The 17,231-nt window shown below is 36.8% G+C and overlaps 1 protein-coding gene across 2 annotated transcripts in view; it reads left to right on the plus strand.

Annotated features, from left to right (window-relative positions):
* Positions 1-17,231, plus strand: part of BMPR2 (bone morphogenetic protein receptor type 2) — a 225,700-nt gene that overhangs the window by 193,729 nt on the left and 14,740 nt on the right. Inside the window, exons 8-10 of one of the 2 annotated variants that reach the window (XM_072617306.1) lie at positions 6,644-6,804; positions 7,932-8,079; positions 14,724-14,863. In XM_072617306.1, coding sequence (XP_072473407.1) covers positions 6,644-6,804; positions 7,932-8,079; positions 14,724-14,863 — 449 coding nt within the window. The remainder of the gene's footprint in view (positions 1-6,643; positions 6,805-7,931; positions 8,080-14,723; positions 14,864-17,231) is intronic. The other variant, XM_072617307.1, reaches the window with a different exon arrangement.

Consider the following 17,231-nt stretch of genomic DNA (forward strand, 5'->3'; position numbering starts at 1 on the left):
AGTTTCTGAAAACACTTGGTTTTTGTTACTTTATTTTTGGTACATTTGTTTACATACTGCTTCAAAAAATCAGTCACTCATAGGTGCCTCTGAATTCTCCCTACTGTGATACTTCCTTGTTTTAAACCTTTCTTAGGCATTTTCGTTCCTTAAAGAATTTTCTTGACAATTGATAGCCTAGTACTTCTGCCTTTTTAGCATCTCTGACCCTGTATTACTGATCTCATACAGGTTTCTTAGATCTTTTCCATCACTTTGCCATTCTTTAGTACAACCGATATTTTACATTGAGCCACATTGATCTCTTTTAGGCCCAGACAGGCAGTGTTCTCCTCCTTCATGGGGTTTACCTGCTCTTTCCGTAATTCTTCCACTTCCGCATCATAGAACCTCAGAATTAGAGGGGCCCAAGAAACCATCTTGTCCACTACATACCTCAACAAAAATCCTATCTGTATATCCAAAAAGTTGTCATCCAGTCTTTTCCTGAAAACCTGAATGGGAATGGGAATGGGAAACTCCAACCTCAATGGTTGTCCACTTAATTTTCAGGTAGATCTAATTATTAGAAGTTTTACCTTGAAGGAAACCTAAATTTGCCTCTCTGCAACTTCCACACAGTACTTTTAGCTTTGCCTTCTGGGGCTAAACAGAACATGTCTAACAACTTGTCCATGAACAAATGAACAGGCGTTTAAGTGCTTGCCAAGCCTTCTCATGAGTGCCGGGGATGCAAATAGAAAAGTCCCTGCTCTCAAGGTGTTCATGCTCTGGTTGAGAAAGACAACACATACAAAAGCTTCTGCATTAATGGAAAGGGTTAGAAGGGGCTAAAGGTTCAGTGGCAGGGCACTTTTTGAGACTCAGGGGTCTGGTCCACAGGGTGCTCAGCAATGTCTTAAACATGATAGGCCTTCAGATTACTCCTGTCACATTCGTCCCAATCCTTCTCTGGTCTAAACATGCTCATGTGGCATGATTTTGGTGTCTAATGCCATCTTGTTTGCCTTCCTTTGAATACACTCCAGATTTTTAGTGTGCGTCCTAAAATGTATTACCTGAAATTAAATACGACAATCCAGATGTGTTACTGAGGAGACAGAGTACAGAGAAACAGTCATGTACCTAATCTCGAATACTGTTCTTTCATTCATTTATGCAGAAGCATCTATTAGACACTGCGATTATCTTTCTTGGTTTCCATATCATACTGTCAACTCAATTGAACTTGCTTAGGTTCTTACAAAAAGAAATGAAACCCAGAACTTTTTAAGCAAACTTCTCTGTAATGTATGTCTCTCATCTTGTACTTGATCAAATTTTTTATTTTGCTTTATTTTGCTTTTTGAACCTAGGTTTAAAACTTTTACGTGTATCTTTATTAAACTTCAGTTTATTCAACTCAGCCCAGTGTTCTATAGCCTATGGAGATCACTTTATGTCCTTTGTCTGACATCTAACATGTCAGCTATTTCTCTATGTTATGCCATATTTTTGTGTGTGTTAACAGAGTTGATAACATTCACTCTATGACTCTGAGAACATTGTATTCAAGACCTCCTTCTAAGCTGATGTAAAACTGTTTATGATTGTTCTTTGAGTCTAGCCATTCATTCAGTTCTAAATCCACCTAAATATATTGTCATCTAGCTCATATTTCTCCAGATTTCCACAATCATTTGTCAAATGATATGCTAAAATCTAGATAAGCTATATCTACATAATTACCCTGTGCCAGTTTTGCGTTGTCTGGAATGACTAGATGAAGCAATCCTGAAGATCAGTTCCTTTTCCACCTATCATATTTTTAACAAATATTTTCTAGAATTTTGCCAGGAATCCAAGTCAAGTCCCTTGTCCTTAAATTTGCAGATTCCCTTCTCTTTCCTTTTACCAAAAACTTGGTGTATTTACCTTTTCTAGTCTTCTAGCACCTCTCCCATTTTACATTTAACAATTCATTCATTATCCCAGGATGTAGTTTGCCTTATCCTAGTAATTTGACTCTTCAATAGCCAATAGGGTAATCATTTATTCTCTCCATACTTACCTTGGGTATTAGCTGTCTATTAACAGTTTTGATTCTATCCTTTCTAGTTCAAAGGCTTTCCTTTGTCAATAAAACAGAAGCAGAATAAGAATTGTGTATCTCTTCTATCTCCATCATCATGTCATGCATCCTGAGCAGGGGCTCTCTAGCTTCATGGATCCTTCTCTCTGCCTCAGTTTAACTTTTGTAGATGTCATTTTTGTTTTCCTTCACTATCCTCACTAGCCTTAGCTCATTCTGAGCTTTTAGTACTCCTGATGTAACCTTTTAAAAAAAATTAGTTTTATTGATCCCTTTTTTTACATCACAGTCATTTCTGGATACGCTTTCTCTACAGCCTCAGATCTTTCCTCAATCTCCCCCTGCATTAAACACTTCCTTGTAACAAAAAAAAAAATAGTTAAGCAGAAAACAAATCAACAGAGTTACCAGGTATGACAATATAGGCAAGATTTTGAGTAAGTCCCCTTGCCTAGGAACCAACAAGGAGGGAGGTGTGTTTTGTTTTCTGTTCTCTGGGACCACTGTTGGATTTTCAGTTCTTTTGAGTTTTAATTCCTTTTAGTGATCTTTTCATTTAATTTCTATCATAACCATTGTACACATTCTTTGATGCTGTTTAGCATTCTTTATCGGTTCAGATGAGCCTTACCCTCTCTGTATAAATTTATCATATTCACCACTTCATACTGCACAATAATAATTGGTTGGTGGTTGTCCTTTACTCTCTAAGAGGACCAAAATGACATCACCATGATAAAGTGAAATTTCAATGTGTACAACTGACTGATTAAACCAATATGAGCTCAGAATGCTTTACCACAGATTGGGCACAGATAGTCTTATTAGTGTATAAATTGTTCTGGTTCTCTGCTTACTTCAGTTCATATAAGTCTTTCCAGGTTTCTCAGAAACTGTCCCTTTTATCACTTGTTATGGCATATTAAGATTAAATTTAATTCATATTACCATATTTTTGTTTAGTCAATCAGTGGGTATCCCCTTAGTTTCCATTTTCTTTGCCACTACCAAAAAAACCAAAAAACTAGTGTAAATATTTTTTTTTTACAAATGAGTCATTTTTCTGATTTTCTATTTCTTTGATCAGTTTTGGAATACACACACATACATACAACACACACACACGCCCATACACGCCCATTCATCCCTGAGCCAAAAGTATGCATAGTAACCTCTGGAACATAGTTCCAAATTGATTTCCAGAATGATTGTACAGATCTTTTATTCAAGTCTAACTTGTTGAATTCCCATTGTATCCACATTAATTTCTTTAGACAACTCACTCATTCCCATCTTATTAGAATTATTTACTAGAAACTATCTTCAGAATTTCATTATTGAGAACTTCCCAGCACTCCTAGGTTAACTTCTCCTATGGACTTTTTGACCTCAGGAATCTAATTTCTTTTACCCCCTTTGAAAGTTGTTCTCCGGAAAATTATGTAGGGTGCAAGTTGGCCTATGCCTATGTGTCATAGACTTTTAAGATACAATAGTTACATCACCACCACCACCAAAGTTTTCATGCTTCTTTCCTAAAAACTATGAAAATTGCATCCAGATTAGGATTTCTTTTTATTGGTCCCTCCATCTTTGAGAATAAAATTATAATTAACACAAGATAAGAAGTTATTAGTCGATGTGCTTTTTTTGCCTATCTTTTAATTTAATATTTTATTTTTCCCTAGTTAAATGTTAAAACAATTTTAAACATTCATTTTTTTAAAAATCTCCCTCCACCACATCATTAAGAATGCATGCAATTTTGTAAAGCTTGTACATGTGCAGCCATGCATAACCTATTTCCATATTAGTCATGTTGTAAAAGAAAACATAGACCAAAAAGAAAGAACAAGAAAAAATAAAGAAAAAACACTTTATTCAGACTCTACCAGTTTTTTTTTCTGAAGGTGAATAGCATTTTTCATCATCAGTCCTTCAGAATTCTCTTGGATCATTGTATTGCTGAGAATAACTAAGTTATTCACGTGTTGTTACTATATACAGTGTTTTCCTGGTTCTGCTCATTTCACTTTGTATCACTTCATGTATGTCTCTCCGGGTTTTTCTGAGAGTATTCTGCCCATCATTTCTCATAGTGCAATAGTGTTCCCTGATGTGCTTTTGATAGAGATGGTGAGGCCTAGCAAATGTCTGGATATTTCAGTCTACCACCACTCTTGCAGGACTCTGTGCCAGGCTTGTGATCTGTTTCCTCAATTCATTCCAGTGGTGCCAATGACGGGGTCACTTTGGTTCTGCTTCCATGAAATGTTCTCCACTGTACCTTTCCCACTCTAACTCCTGAATTTCCTCACATAAGTATGTTTTCATGTAAAGCGATTTTGTTCCCTGCTTTTGTCCTATTAGTCAATAAAAAACAAGAAGAAGTGGTGCCAGGCATTATGCTAAACACTAGAGATTAAAAAAAGAGACAAAAGATATTCCTGCCCTCAAGGAACTTAGAACCTAATGTGGAAGACAATAAATATATATATAAACAAGCTTAAATACAGGATAAACAGGAAATGATTAAAAGAGGGAAGGCAGTAGAACAGGGCTTGGGACCTGAAGTCAGGAAAGCGAGAAGGGAGAGCCCTCTAGGCATACAGGATAGCCAAAAAAATGCCCTGAGCCAAGAAATGGAGTGACTCATTTGAGGAATAACCAGGAGGTAAATGTCACTGGATCAAAGAGTTCAGGAGTAAGGTATAAGAAGACTGGATGGGTCGAGAGGGGCTAGGTTATGAAAGACTTTGAATGTTAAACAGCATTTTGCATTTGATCTTGTAGGCAAAAGAAAGGCATTGGAGTTTATTAAGTTGGAGCAAAGGCAGGGTGTGGGGCGGGGACGTCAATGAGGGCCTAGTCAAACTTGTGCTCTAAGAAAATCACTTTAACAGCTGTGTGGAGGATGGATTAGAGTGGGGAGAGACTTGAGGCAGGCAGACCTACCAGTAAGTATAGCAATAGTCCAGACATGAGATGATGAGAGCTTATACTAGAGTAGTATTATTGTCAGAGGAGAGAAGGGAGCATATCTGAGAGATGTTGCAAAGGTGAAGTCAACAGACTTTGGCAGTAGACTGGATATAGGGGTGAGAGATAGTGCGAAATCCCAGATGATGCCTAGATTTTCAGAAGTTAAAAATACCTTTGCTGTGTGCTCTGTAACCAAAACCAAACCTAAATTCACATAACTTTTTTCTGCCTCCAGAGACTGACAAAGTCATTAGCCAAAATTTCCTACAAAGAGAACCCATTGGTTTGGCTATTATACATCATTACTTACAATACTTATATTACTTATTTAACAATAATACATTTAAAGAGAGAGATTGAAGAGTCAAGGATGATATTTAGGTTGTAAGCCTGAAGGAATGCAATGTTGCTGGTACTTTTTACACTAATAGGAAACTTAGGATGGGGAAAGAGTTTAGGGGGAATTTTGAATGCTATACCATTCCAGATCAGTGTTCCCATCATGTCTCATCCCACCAATTTGGTGATCTCTATGAAGTTAAATTTTTTCTCCTAAAGTTAGGGTCTCTAGATCATGTGGCTTGTTACCCATAACATCTTCCTGCCTTTGCATAGACTGTCTCACCTGCCTCTTAGAATACCTGTTTTCCTTCCAAGATCAGTTCAAGCCTAACCTTTAAAATGAGGCCTTTCCAGAACTCCCCAGCTTCTAGGGGCACCCTTCTACCTCCACTAACTTCTGTTTATCTTGTAAGGGACCTCAGAAGTCATTTGAATCTTCTCGTGATTCCCAGAACTAGGAATTTATTTTGTAAATATTCTGTATGCATTTACGTGTCCTCTGATAAGAATGTAAGCTTCTTGGGAGCAGATCTGTTTCGTTTTTATTTTAAGGTCCCCAGCACCTACCACAGAGCCTGTCACATATAAATGCTTGTTGATTGATTGTGTGGTGATCTCTGAGGCCATGGGGTTTATTTCTGCCTCCTTTCTTGACTTTTTTTCTCCTTTAATTAACTTCTATTGCTATTCTTCCTGCAATACAGCCTAACCATGGGATATCTAATTTGGTGTATATACAAAGAGTTTTTCCCCTCCTCCCCTTTACTTTTTACTTTAAAGTCCTTTGGATTGGACTCATGATTTCATTGGTGTAAAGCAGGAATTCTTCGTCTTTTTTTGTATCATAGTAACCATTGCAGCGTTTTAAATTGTATATTCTATCAAACTAACATTTTCATTTGTAAAAGAAAAATTTCCACTTCCTGTACCTCTTTTAACTTCCCATTGCCACACCCAGGAGATAAAATTAGTTTGTTCTGGAATTAATAAGCAACACATTAGCTATTAGTTTCACCAAGTGAGTTTATATTTAATTAACCCTTCATACACTAGTGGGTGTGACTATTAGAAATCACTGATTAATGAGTTGAGAAAATGATTACTTGTGTTATTTTTTTAATAATAAAAATTGGTAGAATAGAAAATAATAGACTTCTCTCTTTATGTATCACCTACTTACCAAAGTGCTGTTTTTATCTCCTATGGAACTATTCAAATATTAATAGGCATCTGACATTATCCAAACAGATCATTACAAACCTGCAATTTCCCATCGAGACTTAAACAGCCGAAATGTTCTTGTAAAAAATGATGGAACCTGTGTCATTAGTGACTTTGGATTGTCTATGAGGCTAACTGGGAATAGGCTTGTTCGCCCTGGGGAAGAGGACAATGCAGCAATAAGTGAGGTGAGCTTTTTTGAGATACACCAGAATGAGACATCCAGAAAGACCTTGTAGCTTGCAGAAAAAACCTCTCATATAGTCTGTACCATCACCTCTTGTGTACTTATTAAATCATTGATGTTAGTGAATTTTTTTAACCATAGTAATTATTAGTACTTTAAACCCATTACAGCTTTTGGTAGCTGTTGACTTAGTCAACTAAATTTCTATTGGAAGTCATTGTTACTGTGCCAATACACTTTGACAAGCAAGCAGAAGGGTATTTTGGAGCAGGTTTGAAACAAGTTTGAGTTCATCTTCTAATGCTTGCTTGTTTTCATGTTGAAAGATAGCAAACATCAGTGTGGTGCACAGGATATAAAATTATTACTGTTTTCTAATTGATGGCACTCCTTTCCAAAGAGGTGTGCCCCAAGGTGATTGTCACAGATACAGAGAAGGGAACCTTTACCGCTGCTAACACCTTCTATCACCTGTCACAGATATTCCTTCTAGCCTCCTTTTGATAGGAGTTGGAAGATGAATTTTTTAAATTCTCCTAAATGTAATGTGACCATCTCTGACCCTAGAAATATGTGTTTAAGACATAAGTTCACGTACTTTAGAACTAAAGGAACCCCAGATCATTTAGACATATGCTCTTCATGATTCCCAGAACTAGAAAAGAAGATCCAATAGAGCATTTCCATCCCAAAAGCTGTGTAAAAATGATGGACTTCATTGAAATAATAGTCTTGGTTAATTTAAATATATAATAGAAATTAATCAATAGATAGATGTGATGGAAAAATTAACTGTGCTTATCGAGTGGAAATCAGTAATTATCAAGTGAAGGACAATAACAGAAATATTAAAGAGGTGCTGAAATTATTACTAAGGACTTGAACTTTTATTGATCACCTTTCTTCTTAGAAGTACATGTATTTTCTAAGATACTTATTTTATATGTTTCTAAAGTAATCTGTACATAACAGATGGACATTTTATAGATGGAAAATGGAAGCGCACAAGTTAAGTGACTATTTTGAATTTATGCCTATAAATATGTCTAAAATTCACATCTTCCAATTAGTGCTTCTAACCACTAGAATATGTAATAATTTCAGTAAATATCCCTTCTGTTTCATTAGGTTGGTACAATCCGATATATGGCCCCAGAAGTGCTGGAAGGAGCAGTGAACCTGAGGGACTGTGAATCTGCTCTAAAACAAGTCGACATGTACGCACTTGGCCTGATCTACTGGGAAATATTTATGAGATGTACTGACCTCTTTCCAGGTAATGGAAGAAATGCTGTTGAAAGTCTGGAAATGACTCAGCTTCATGTTACTCTGCCTAATATCTTTATTTTGATTAAATCTACCTGTTTGCCAGAATCGTATGAATTTTGTTTTATTCTTTAGTCCATTGCCATCTAGTGTTTAGAAATAGTATTAACAAGAAAGATTATAGAGTCTTCTCTGTGTACCAGTTAGTTGCTTCTGAATGAAAAGTAAATAACTGCCCAATTGATGTTGTATCCTGTCAGGCGTGGGCCCTGATCACCACAGAGTTAATCACTTCCCTTATGAACTTTTCAGTATTTGAGATAAACTGCTGGCATATTTATACTAACATTTTCTGAATTTACCAAACAGGAAGTTAAAAACAATGTGTTTTCCACTGAGAAAGCTCCTTCTTGGAATGATCTGCCAGTACTGGTCTGATAAAACCTCTGTCCTTTTAAGGTACTTACTTAGCTTGAGGTGACCAAGAGAGGTTGGAGTTGTTTCATTCCTGGCAAATTGATTCTTATCCTCATTTACTCATTCAGCAAATATTTATTGACTGCCTTCTTTGTGCATAGTATGGTAGTAAAGGCTAAAGAGAGCTCAGACCTAGTAGGAGAAATGAGACGTGCTCTCAGAGCAAAGCGAGGAAAAGGTCACTTTCAGCTTGGGAGAAAAGTTTTTTGGAAGGAATGACATTTGAGCTGTGTCTCAAAAAGCCTCATCAGAAATTAAACACCTAATTTTGACTGCCACTTTGCTGGGATCTCATTCTACCTCTTAGGAATTTACTAAGACAGCATTTAGGGTGCAGAAGATACGACTAAACCAACCATAGGCCAGGCTTTTAGAATTTTGAGGCATTTGACAAGAGGCTGTTTTTTTTAAGTCTAAGCAATGAAATAAAGTAAAAATTAAGAAATTCTTTTTTAATTTTATATTTTATATTATGAGAATAATTTCCCAATACATGCCCCTTCCTAGTTGAATCCTTGTTGTGAAGAAAATTTTGATCAAAACCTAGTAGACAAAGCACCTGTGGCTGAGATACAACATTCCGTACCCCATGTCCTTCCACTTTCTCCTGAGAAGAGAAAGATATGGCTCCTCTTTTTTTTTCCTATGGGACTGAGATTGGTCACTGCAGTTGAGTGAACTTGCCAAGGAAATGGCAGCACAGGATGGCTACTCAGTTTAAATGTTCTAGCAACAGTCTCCAAATTTTGTGCATCTAATTCCAGAATTATCATACTTGGTTTCAATTATCAAATTAACATTTGCCATTTATAGGCACACTCTATAGAATGTTATTAAGTGTTTTTAGAGGTATGGTGTTTGACAAAAGAAAGTTACAGTAAATTCCATAGGAACAATGTTATAAAAATAACTTTCAGATAGTATCAGAAAAGACAAAAGAAGCCATCTCCTGCCTGGGAGTTTGCCTGTTGGGTCAGCTCACCCCTAGTATTCTTCACAAATTCTTTAAAACTCATAGCGGTTGTCTTTGTTTTAAAGCCATGCCCCCAGCATGATGTTGTTAGCAGGAATCTAAGAGGAATCCTATGTATGGGTCAGGTGTTTATGTTTTAGAGAGTGCCTGCAATTTCCTTTAGATTGCTAAGGATATCCAACTGGAAAGAGAATAAAAGGTGTGGGCCTGGCAAATAGGTGACTATTTGAGTCATCTTTCTATAGGTGGCATGTGATTGAAGAAGTTTCCATAGAGAATGAGAATATATGAAGAAAAACATGCAGTCTGTTTGAAAAACTCCTATCATTCATTTATACTGATTTCTCTCCATCCCTGTATTTTCCAGCTAAACTAGTCACGAGGTGGTCTACATGTACTGCGCTTTCCTCACCTCCATAAATATATTATGTTTTTTCAGAAGGGAGGGGAAGAACTTGCAGCTAGGTAAGGTCAGGGAAAGCCTCATGTAGAAAATGGAATAAGCTGAGCTTTGAAGGAAACTAAAAATAACAGGGATAATTCTTTCTCAGGGGAAGGTAGGGAGGATAGATAAATGATACTGCTAATTGATTTTGGGAATGGAGAAAGGAGGTTAAGGAAGGCTTGATTTGGGATGTTCAAATCTAGAACTGAAATCTTCTCCCACTGGGCTGGATACCTCTCAGCTCGACTCACTGATGACTGTTATTTTATTGATATAAATATGGAGAGGGAGAGTGGGGAGTAACTAAAGGGATATGATGGATAGAGTGCTGGGCCTGGAGTCTGACTTCAGATCTAGCCTCAGATACTTACTAGCTTACTAGGACCCTGGGCAGGTCAGTTAGGCAGCCTGCCTCCATTTCCTCTCATTAGCACCTAGTTCCCAGTTTGGGGGAGTTTTTTTGTTTGTTTTGTTTTGGTAAGGATCAAGTAGATAAGATATGTAAAGCAGTTTGAAAAACTTAAAGTATTATATGAATGCTAGCTATTATTATGTAGGTTACATGGGCAAGACTATTACTTTCAGCCAGTCACATCACTGTCTTTCTTAACTGTCAGAAAGTTTCATATCTCATAAAGTTATCAGAGAGTGTAAGCCATCTTGTTTATAAGCATCATGAAAAGTAAGTACCCAAGCCTTAAGGAGAGTTTGAGGGTTCCAAGAGGACAGGGGAGGAGGGTAGGGGCCATCCACGCCTAGAGGAGAGCTTATGAACTGGAGTGGATGACTGAGGTTAGAAGTAACAAGTAGGCCAGTTTGTCTGAGACAAGTAAAATGCTGGAAGCAAATAATATAAAGCTCAACTGAAAAGGCAAGTTGGAGCCAGATTGTATGAGGTCTTAAATTACAGGCCAAGAATTTTGTATTTGATAGTGTGACTGGAGATTTTTGACCAGGAGAGTGGTAAGATATTTTCTTGGGACACCTATTTTGGCAGCTTTGAGGAAGATAGAGTAGAAAGGATAAGGACTGAAACTGAGAAATCAGTTAGGAGACAGTTACAACAATCTAGGGCAGTGATTTCCATGAATGAAAAAAGTTTTGAAAACATATTTATTTTATAAATTATATACATGCACTATAAGAACAGTACACATAGCTGAGAGAAATAGCAAGAGGATCTTGACCAGCTAGAACCTCAGTTCTGAAACTTTTTGGTCTTAGAATGCCACTATAGTCTTCAAATTTATTGAGGACACCCCTCCCCAAAGAGCTTTTGTTTAGTGAATGATTCTGTGAATATTTACCATATTAGACATTAAAGCACCTTATTGTTATTATAAACATAGTTTTGGTCTTGTGGACACCTAGGTGTCTCTAGAGCGTAATTTCAGAACTACTAAAGTATTAAATAGAACCTGTTAAGATGAAACCCAGTAGGAATAAACATACAGTACAAGTCCTATTTAAGATGAAGAGTGGGGAAGTTGGGTTAGATAGCAGGTAGTTCTGAAGAAGATCTGCAATTTTAGTGGACTGCTAGCTCAGATGAATCAGTTCCCCAAAGAGCTAATGAGATCTTGGCTTGTATAAGAGGGACATAGCTTCCAAGAATAGAGAGGTAATAGCCCCACTGTATTCTACCCTCATCAGACCTCAGCATATGATATTGCGTTCAGTTCTAGGCACCAAGGTTTAAGGAGGACATTGATAAGCTTTAGGAAAAGTACTTTGGCAGATATGTGAATGAATTGGAATGGGGAAAGACTTGCGGCTAAGAGCCAATGAGAAGGCTGTTTGAAGAGTCTGAGCAAGAGGTGTTTCGAGGTAAACTAGAGTGATGGACGTGATAGAGGGAAGGGGCCAGATGGGAAGAGACTGGCAAGATAGTGATGCTCTTGGGAAGTTTGGAAGATGGGTAGATTAGGGAGAAATAATAATGTAATGAGATCAGTTATGTAGTCATAACCCATCTATACATGTTCATCCTGGATGACCAACTTTGTCCCATCTAAAATGAAAAGGAGGGCAGACATGATTTTTACTTTTAGTCACTGCCTACAGGTGTAAGTCTTCCTTCCAAGGGGTTCCTGCTATAACCAGGAAATTATATGGGAAGAAATTAGGGCTGGTTGTGCAGATTGAGAGTTAGCTGCATAGAAATGATAATGGAGCCTGTAAGAGCCCATGATATCATCCAGGGAGAAAGCACAAAGAGAGACAAGAACAGAGCCCAGGACACAGTCCACAGTTGTGGGACCAGGAAATGGATATTGACCAAAAAAGAATGTTCAGATATAAATGGTAGGAGAAAAACCAGGGGAAAGTATTGTCATGAAAGCCAGGAGAAGAAATAGTGCCCAGAAAAGAGGCAAAATTCTGCTGCCAAATGCTGTAGAAAGACAAATGTATAACCAGACTGATGAAGAGAAAAAGTAACAGTCCTTTTGCCTCTCTTTTGAAATTTTAATATTTTAGTCATCTAATATTCATCACTTTCATTTGGTAAATTTTCTAGCAATATTGAGTTTATAGACAGAAAAAAATACATGAATGAATTTTGAAACCTTTTACTGAATTAATTCTTCTAATCCTGAATCAGTTTATCATAAGAAGCCTTTAAAGAGATAATAAATAACAAGGGAAGGGCAGCTAGGTGGTGCAGTAGATAAAGTACCAGTCCACGAGTCAGGAGAACCTAAGTTCAAATCTCACCTCAGACACTTGACACTCACTAGCAGTGTGACCTTGGGCAAGTCACTTAGCCCCAATTGCCTCATCCTGGGTCATCTCCAATCATCCTGATGACTGGCTGGTGACCTGCACAGCCTTTCCTCATTCAAAACAAAGTGAATTGCAAGTCATGTCATTATTTCTGTGATGTCATGGTCTTCTTCAGCAACGAAGGACGAACACACAAATAACAAAGATTTATTTTAATATGTAGTATTAGGTAAATGTTTTTTAAAATTGAAATTAATAATAATGACAAAGAATTTGATTTTCTTCTTTACTCCACAAAACTTGTTAAGCTGGGTTACAGGGCAGAAAAACATTCAAACTGGCAATATGAAATCCTTTAGTAAATTCAGAATTGATAGAATATTGCACCAAAGTAAACATCTGTTTTACTGCTTTGTATAAAAGTTGTATTAAAACTGTATAAAATTTACGTTGGTGTAAGGTTTACATAGAATTACTTATACCTACATATGTAGCACTATTTTCCGAAGAGCTATATTCTTGTGTAACCCATCATAACATCAGTATGACAAAGCTATTCATCACCTTTTCTTTTAAAGGAGACACTGAAAGCTTCATTTAATGACTTACACAGGATCAAATAACATTAGTAGCACTTTTCATCCCATTGTTAACCTATAGGCATCCCTGTTTAGGTATGTAGGTATTGTGTTTGTTTTATAAAGGATAGAATGGTTATCGTCAGTACTCGAATGTGTCTTGGTAAGAAAACCCATTTCCTCTGAGGCTTTATCCTATAATTTGTTCAGACCATTCGTTTTCAGAGACCTACAAAAGTTGTCCAAGTGTTTTGCAATATGTATCATGAGATGTGTGATGGTGACTGTTGATGCTTTCTTTTCCAATATGAATTAGTAATTCACACGGTAATGAATAAAAATTTGATCTAGTTTAAAAATCATGTCATTAAAAGTAGCACCATCATTACGTCTAGTAATTCTGACAATATATGTGGTGTTTTCTTGTGGTAAGCAGGAATACGTTGGGTTAGAACAAGATTCTTCATGTATGAGAGGAATGAAAAGACAAATACATAAATCTGCTCAGTCAGATAGCCACTTATAAAAAAAATTAACTGTAACATTTAACATTAGCTGGCAGCTGTTGTAGAGAGCACAAAGACTTAAATGGAACATGGAAACCTCACATATTCAACCTTCAAACAATTCCTGAAATAGTAGAATTACGTAGACTTGGAAGAGACCCTGATGTCCTCGTCCAAGAAAGCTGAATGGCACAAGAGATAGAGCGTTGGGCCTGGACTCAGGAAATCCTCAGACACTTCCTAGCCATGTGACCCTGGGCATGTCCCTTAAACTCTTGTTTGCCTCAACTATAAAATGGGGATAATAACAACATCTACCCTATTGTGAGGATCAAATATTTGTTTAAAAAAAAACCACTCACACAGTGCCTGGCACATAGTAAAACTGTGAAAATGCTTATTCCCTTCCCCAGTAACATGAACTACAGCCGTTGTTTTCAAGTAGTCACCCAATATTTGCTTGAATTTCATAATACTGATTCCCGACTCTGCCCACCTCCCATAGCTGGGGACAGAATTCAGGAAGATATGGAATATCCACTGCCTTTTTTGTGCACCATAGGCTTTTCCTCCACAAGCTTTTCTAAACTCTTCTAGAATTAGTGCTCCACAATCAGAAGATTTATAAAAACATTCACACCTAGAAATTTACCATTCTTTTCAATGCTGCCTTTTTTCTCTTGGTGTCTGTTATAGAGCTATCATGAGTACAGATTGTTTGCTAATAGTTCTCCACCTTCCCCTACTAGTACTGTTTGTTAAATGCCTAGCTATATGACAAGTTTTTTAAATGAATTAGCAAGTAGAAGAGAGTCCTGGGTAGCCAGATTATTTGTACTTCTCTCCTACTTGCTCATTTGGGCTTGGGTCCTTGAAGGGTCAGTGACATTGTTTTGTTGTTACAGTTGAACATTTTACACTGGTCCACTTTCCTAAAACCTTGATTTTAAGCAGGTGAGTCTGTGCCAGAGTACCAGATGGCCTTCCAGACAGAAGTAGGGAACCGCCCCACTTTCGAAGACATGCAAGTCCTGGTGTCTAGGGAAAAACAGAGGCCCAGATTCCCAGAAGCCTGGAAGGAAAACAGTCTGGTATGTAAGAGGAAAAATCAAGTTATTAAAGAAGACCTAACAAGACAGTGCTGTCATATTCTTTTAAACAAAATATGAAGTATATCTTTTTAACAGTAGATTTCAGAACTGCTTTGATTATTTCTTCCACATAATTATGACTATCTAAATTCTTTGGTATAAAATTAGTGCTTGACAGTTTTTGTTTCTTTTTTTTTTCTTCAAACAAGAAAGTATGGTAAGGAAGGATTCATAGGAGTGATGTATACTGCATTCACCATAGCCTCATGAAGAGCTTTAAACCAAATTGAATGACAGCTGTAATCATGTATAGTAATAAGCCCTCCCGAATGTGGGTGTTTGAGAGTTCTTCATTTGCTTTATAGCAGAAGTAAATATATCAGTCAGCCGTGCAGATTAGCCCAGACCCATAGCCTATAAACCAGCAGAAATGTTGGGCAACCACAAGAGAAAAAAAGACTTCTTCACATACACTTTCTGCTATTTGGCTAAATTGTTATTATGATAATATTACTAAGCTTGGGACAGACTAGTGAAAATGAAAACCATTAGGTTCAAAAATTGTCTGAAAGTCATTGTAAATAACCTAATAGGCAATTGGGCATGTTGTTCAGTTTTTTCTTTTCATGTTCTTTGATATAACCATTTTCCCAAAATATATCCTTCCATAGTTTTGTTTTCTTTGCAGTTGAAAGTCAGCAAAACTTGGCTAATAATTTTGATAAATAAGCATTTTCGTTCTAGTGCCATCATTCACAAAGTTGTCACATGAAGAAATTTTTAGGAAATATTCATCTTACGATCCTTCGCTGGCTTTTAATGAACAATCAAGCCTGGGTTTTTTGTGTTGTTTTTTTTTTTAGAACTTGCTGAAGCCATTTACTTAACCAGAAAAATAAAGCCCATTATTTTGAGTCTTCTGGTTTTTTTAAAAAAACATTATTAATTACTTCCAGAATTTTGTGTAATTTGCATTCTGTGCATTTTTTTCTTGAAAGCTTTTTACTCTTTAGAATAGGTTGCTAAGTAAGGGATTAGGAAAACTTGGTTTATTTCCAAATGATGCATTTAAATATTTGATCAGTCCACAAAACTGCCTCTCTGTAGGGAAAATCTACTTTTAGAGTCAGGGAGAGTCCAAAGTGGTACAGAAAAATTTTAGAAACCCAGTTTATAAATAATTGAGATTCAAATATAAATGCATTGACTATAGATTTTCTTTTTAAAAAAAAAATCAAGGCTAGGCGGGTAGCTTCAATCAAATGAAGTTATCATTTTAAGGAAATTCTAGTGTAGATGCAGATCTCAATATCACCTGTAAAGCATTGGGAGCTTACGTGATTTGCTCATGTTTATACAGATCATTGTGTCAGGTGAAGCATTTGTTCCTTGTTTTTTCTGACTCCTAGACCATGCTCCTTCACTACCCAGTGTGCTTTGCATGGCTTTTATTTTCTTTAATGAATTTCAACCTTCAGGAGTAAGTTCTCTGCACCACTCCTACCATAAATTTCTTTCTCCCTCACCATTTTGTTATTGCTTTTCTTTCCCTAATGTCTCAGTTATTCCAAAACTCCAAATCTATATTCAAGTGGTAAAAACATTTGCGTTCTTGGTCCACATCTTCTTTCCCCCTTTATTAAATTACCATTATTGGGGACAAAAATATTTTCCCTCAACTATTCAAAAATGTCACTCCTGTTTTCAGAAATTCTTGAAATCCTTTTCCTCCTCCCCCTCTTAAATCCAGTCTTCTAAAATAAATTCTCACAACAGTTCTTTCCTTTCCTTCTACTTCCTTTTAAATCTCCTCATCATCTAGTTTCAGTCATAAATATTTAACCTAAAGTTTCCTATGATCTCCTTGGCCAAACAAAAAAAGCCTCTGCTCTGGTTTCAGTCTCCTAGGTTTTTAGTTATATTCTGGCTTGGTTTCTCTGACATTATCATTTCATAGTTTTCTTCCTTTCTATCCAGTCACTCTTAGTACCATCAGCTCTACTGGTTTCTCTTTATTGAAAACCCTATGGAGTCACTCAAGAATTCAGCACTAGCCCCACACTGCACTGTGCTCAGTTGTATCAGTTAAACACAAAGAGAACATTATTCATGTGTAAATGACTCTGAGATTTCTCTCTTTTGCCTTGACCAGTCTTTCTAAATTTATTTCTTTTGCTCCTTTAAGGAAACACCATAGGTGTTAGCCTGCCATCTCAAATAACATGGGAAAGCAGGATTCTGTGTCTTATCCTTCTTTCTAATAATGGATTCCTATCTTTCTCCATTACTGTTGGTGATGTCACCACAATCCTATTAGAAAGGCACCATGGCTCAGTAGAAAAAGAATCAGGTAAACCCTACAGTTAGT

Source organism: Notamacropus eugenii, chromosome 6 (genome assembly GCF_028372415.1).
Source record: "Notamacropus eugenii isolate mMacEug1 chromosome 6, mMacEug1.pri_v2, whole genome shotgun sequence".
Taxonomy (NCBI): Eukaryota; Metazoa; Chordata; class Mammalia; order Diprotodontia; family Macropodidae; genus Notamacropus; species Notamacropus eugenii.